Consider the following 3,301-nt stretch of genomic DNA (forward strand, 5'->3'; position numbering starts at 1 on the left):
TAATTGTTATCTAAATAAATTTTTTTTAACAAGTCGGAGTTCAATATACCGATTGTCAATTATTGCTTGTCTTTGCAAAAAAGTGTCGGAGGATTAAATTATTCACACGTGTCCGCGCTTGAATTAAATTATTCACACGTGTCCTCGTAATTGTTATCTAAATAAATTTTTTTTAACAAGTCGGAGTTCAATATACCGATTGTCAATTATTGCTTGTCTTTGCAAAAAAGTGTCGGAGGATTAAATTATTCACACGTGTCCGCGCTTGAATTAAATTATTCACACGTGTCCTCGCTTGAATTAAATTATTCACAGGTGTCTTTGCAGAAAAGTGTAGGAAGAGATATTATTACCTAATTTCTTTTAGTACAAAGCGACGACTTAGTTTATTACGTGCATTGAATTTGAATCTTTCACCGTGATCCAAAATTCCAAATGCATCTTTGACTCTCAATGATAAAAATAGGAAAGAAAACGAAATGGGTACACTAAACTCTCAACAAGAACTTTCAGCATTTTGCGAAAAAAATATTAAAATTTTTCTATAATGATACTAAATCCTTTAATAACTATTGGAATTGTCAAAAATCTCAAATAAGTTTTTTTGCGTTTTGTAGATAACTCTTATGCCAACATAAGTCCACGTTTTGTGTTAGCTATACATTTTAGATCCTAAATATTGATTAACATCGTCATGAGAGTTTTCTGCAAAACACAAATTGTTATTAGGAATTTTCTTCAATTCCAATAGCTATTCACGTTTAGTGTGATTTTAAAAGTTTTCGAGGGTTTGCTGCAAAACTAAATTGAACGCAACCATTCTTCTTCGATTATATAATAATGATAAACTCTCATAAAAGACCACTTTTTATAGATACAACAAGACTGTAGAATTTACTCAGAAAGAATGATTGGGGTCCTTGACACTTTGCTATTGGATCTCTGAATTATCTTCCAAAATGGAAAAACCATCAAATTAAAAATTGCCAAAAACAACCTTGTGCCAGTCGGTTAGTGGATCATCAGAATTTTTAATTGGATTTTATAAATGGCTTATAGAAATGAACATGGAACAAAACTATGCAACTATATTAAACGACGACTCCATTTCTGGAGATAGGAAAAAAAAAAAAGGCAACTCAGTGGAAGGAGAAGTTTCTGAAGTGCTCCGCCATCAAATTTTAAACTCGACGATTATTAGAAATTATTGTATTTTTTTCACCGATTTTTGTTTGTACTGATTTAAAATTTGACCGCTGAAACACGTAAAGCATGTAATCATTCTCTCTACACGATCCATGAACCTTACTTCCAAGAAATTCTTGTTAACAAATAGGTTGGGTGTATCGTATATTTTGTAATTAAATAACAGTTATTATAACATAATTATAAATTAATAATTATGGGTTTGCTGTTGTGCTGTCGGAGTGCACCAGTGGGTTCACACATCACATCACATCCTACCTCAGAGTCAACTGAGGGGCAAAAAAAAACCCCTAACTTATGTATTATTTATTTCATTATTACCATTATATTATTTTGAAAGAAAAAGAGCAAGAGAAGAAAGGCCGACATATAGGGCGCGTTTGGGTGAAGGTTTTGGCATCGGGTCTTGAGCAGAAAGCCTGTCAAAATTGACGTTTTGGTAGGCTTTCTGCTGACAAAAAACTTATTTTTTTGTCAACCAAACGGGCCCATAACTTCCGGTGTGCGACATCAGCTGTAGCATAATTTTTTAAAAAATATAAAAATTAGAAAGAAAAAAAATTTGCAGCGTAAGCTGATTTTGGTTGTTTGGTTCAATGTAACAACAAAAGCAATGCAGGCGCTGCAATTTACTGTGCATGACGTTGTAATTTTGTTTTGCTCAGTTCTAAAAGTTGATATTTGCACAGCTTGCAGTTGTAATTGCAAGCGCTCTGGATATCAAATAAAGCTTCATGACTCCTGTAATTGATCAATGATACAACCTTTTTCCTCCAACATTACAAGCACACTGAATATATTTACATTAGTATATAGATATGAACGAGGATTTAGAAAAAACCGCTCCATATACGGGGGTAAGGATTCGAATATCTGACTCTCCGCAGAGCCCACAACGATGAGAGCCTTGTGCGCTAGGCCACCATTAAAGGATATGAACAAGGACAACCACAAGACAAAAGTGACTCCTTACAAGGCCCTTTATGAACAAGGAATAACTTGTTGTTTGGGATGGTAAACCATCTGATTTACAAAAGCTTAGAGAGAGAAAGAAAGCATTGCCTGTTCATAAAAATGAAGCGAGTTAGAAGATGATAACTGACTTGTGATCACATCTAGGAAAAAGCAATGAGATTCACATGCTCATAAAGAATGCCATATTTTAATGGAATCAAGTTAGAAACATAATACTGAAAAATCATAAAAAGTATTAAGTATTTTTGACCAAAAATTTCATAGATAGCATTAGGTAGGCTGTTTTCTGATGGCATAAGATGCAACAACCACCAATAATAATAAAAACAATAATAAAACAAGTTTCCAAGAACAGAGTTTTACCCTGCTGCCTAGTTTATGGTGTTGCAAATAAAGTGAATACGCCTCAAAATACAGATCAAGGAAATTGGTTCATTAGTCCTGTGCATTCTGATACAGAAACTTCATAGTTCATGGTCAAATTAATATGCTATTTCTTGTAAATAATGGAAGAAATTCTCCACTTCGAGTCCAGTAATTGGTCCCTGATCTAGCAAATTGATTAAGATTTGCAACAGTATGTAACATGTACACAATGCTTAGCTCTTGAAAATGATCATTTGATTTGTGTACAGAATTCTTATCATTGATTTGAACTTCTTTCCGAGTGAGATTTCTATAAACTTCCCATCTTATTTAACATCGCTTCTTGGCCCAATAACCAATTTCATGAGTTCTTTGTTCATTATATTAGAGAGCTAAGTCAATTATCCTATAAAGCATAGTCCAAACTGCTTTATGACCTCAAATTGTCATGATATTTCAGTAGGTTTATAACAAGTCACCTATGTAAAGAATGTGACTAACATCGTTAAAGTTCATAAATTTATCAGGTTAGTAAGACATACCAATCTTCCTCAAGTTGGAAGGCAAATTTGTTAAACACCAGCACAAATCTGATGAAGGTAACTCACCTAATTATATTTTCCAGACACGAACTGGCATTGATCAGCCTCATTAATCGAGTACTATATCAAACGGACTCCTAGTAAAGATCTTATGGGAGTCATTTTATATAACTAGGGCTGTCCAAAAAGCCCGTGGCCCGGCTGGGCCGGAA

The 3,301-nt window shown here is 33.8% G+C and overlaps 1 protein-coding gene across 1 annotated transcript in view; it reads right to left on the minus strand.

Annotated features, from left to right (window-relative positions):
* Nucleotides 1,841–3,301, minus strand: part of LOC109841277 — a 4,969-nt gene continuing 3,508 nt past the window's right edge. The window contains exon 2 of the mRNA XM_020410195.1: nucleotides 1,841–2,268. Within this exon, the coding sequence (XP_020265784.1) occupies nucleotides 2,245–2,268 (24 nt within the window). The 3' untranslated portion in view covers nucleotides 1,841–2,244. The remainder of the gene's footprint in view (nucleotides 2,269–3,301) is intronic.

The sequence above is a fragment of the Asparagus officinalis genome, chromosome 5 (assembly GCF_001876935.1).
Source record: "Asparagus officinalis chromosome 5, Aspof.V1, whole genome shotgun sequence".
In the NCBI taxonomy this organism is placed as follows: Eukaryota; Viridiplantae; Streptophyta; class Magnoliopsida; order Asparagales; family Asparagaceae; genus Asparagus; species Asparagus officinalis.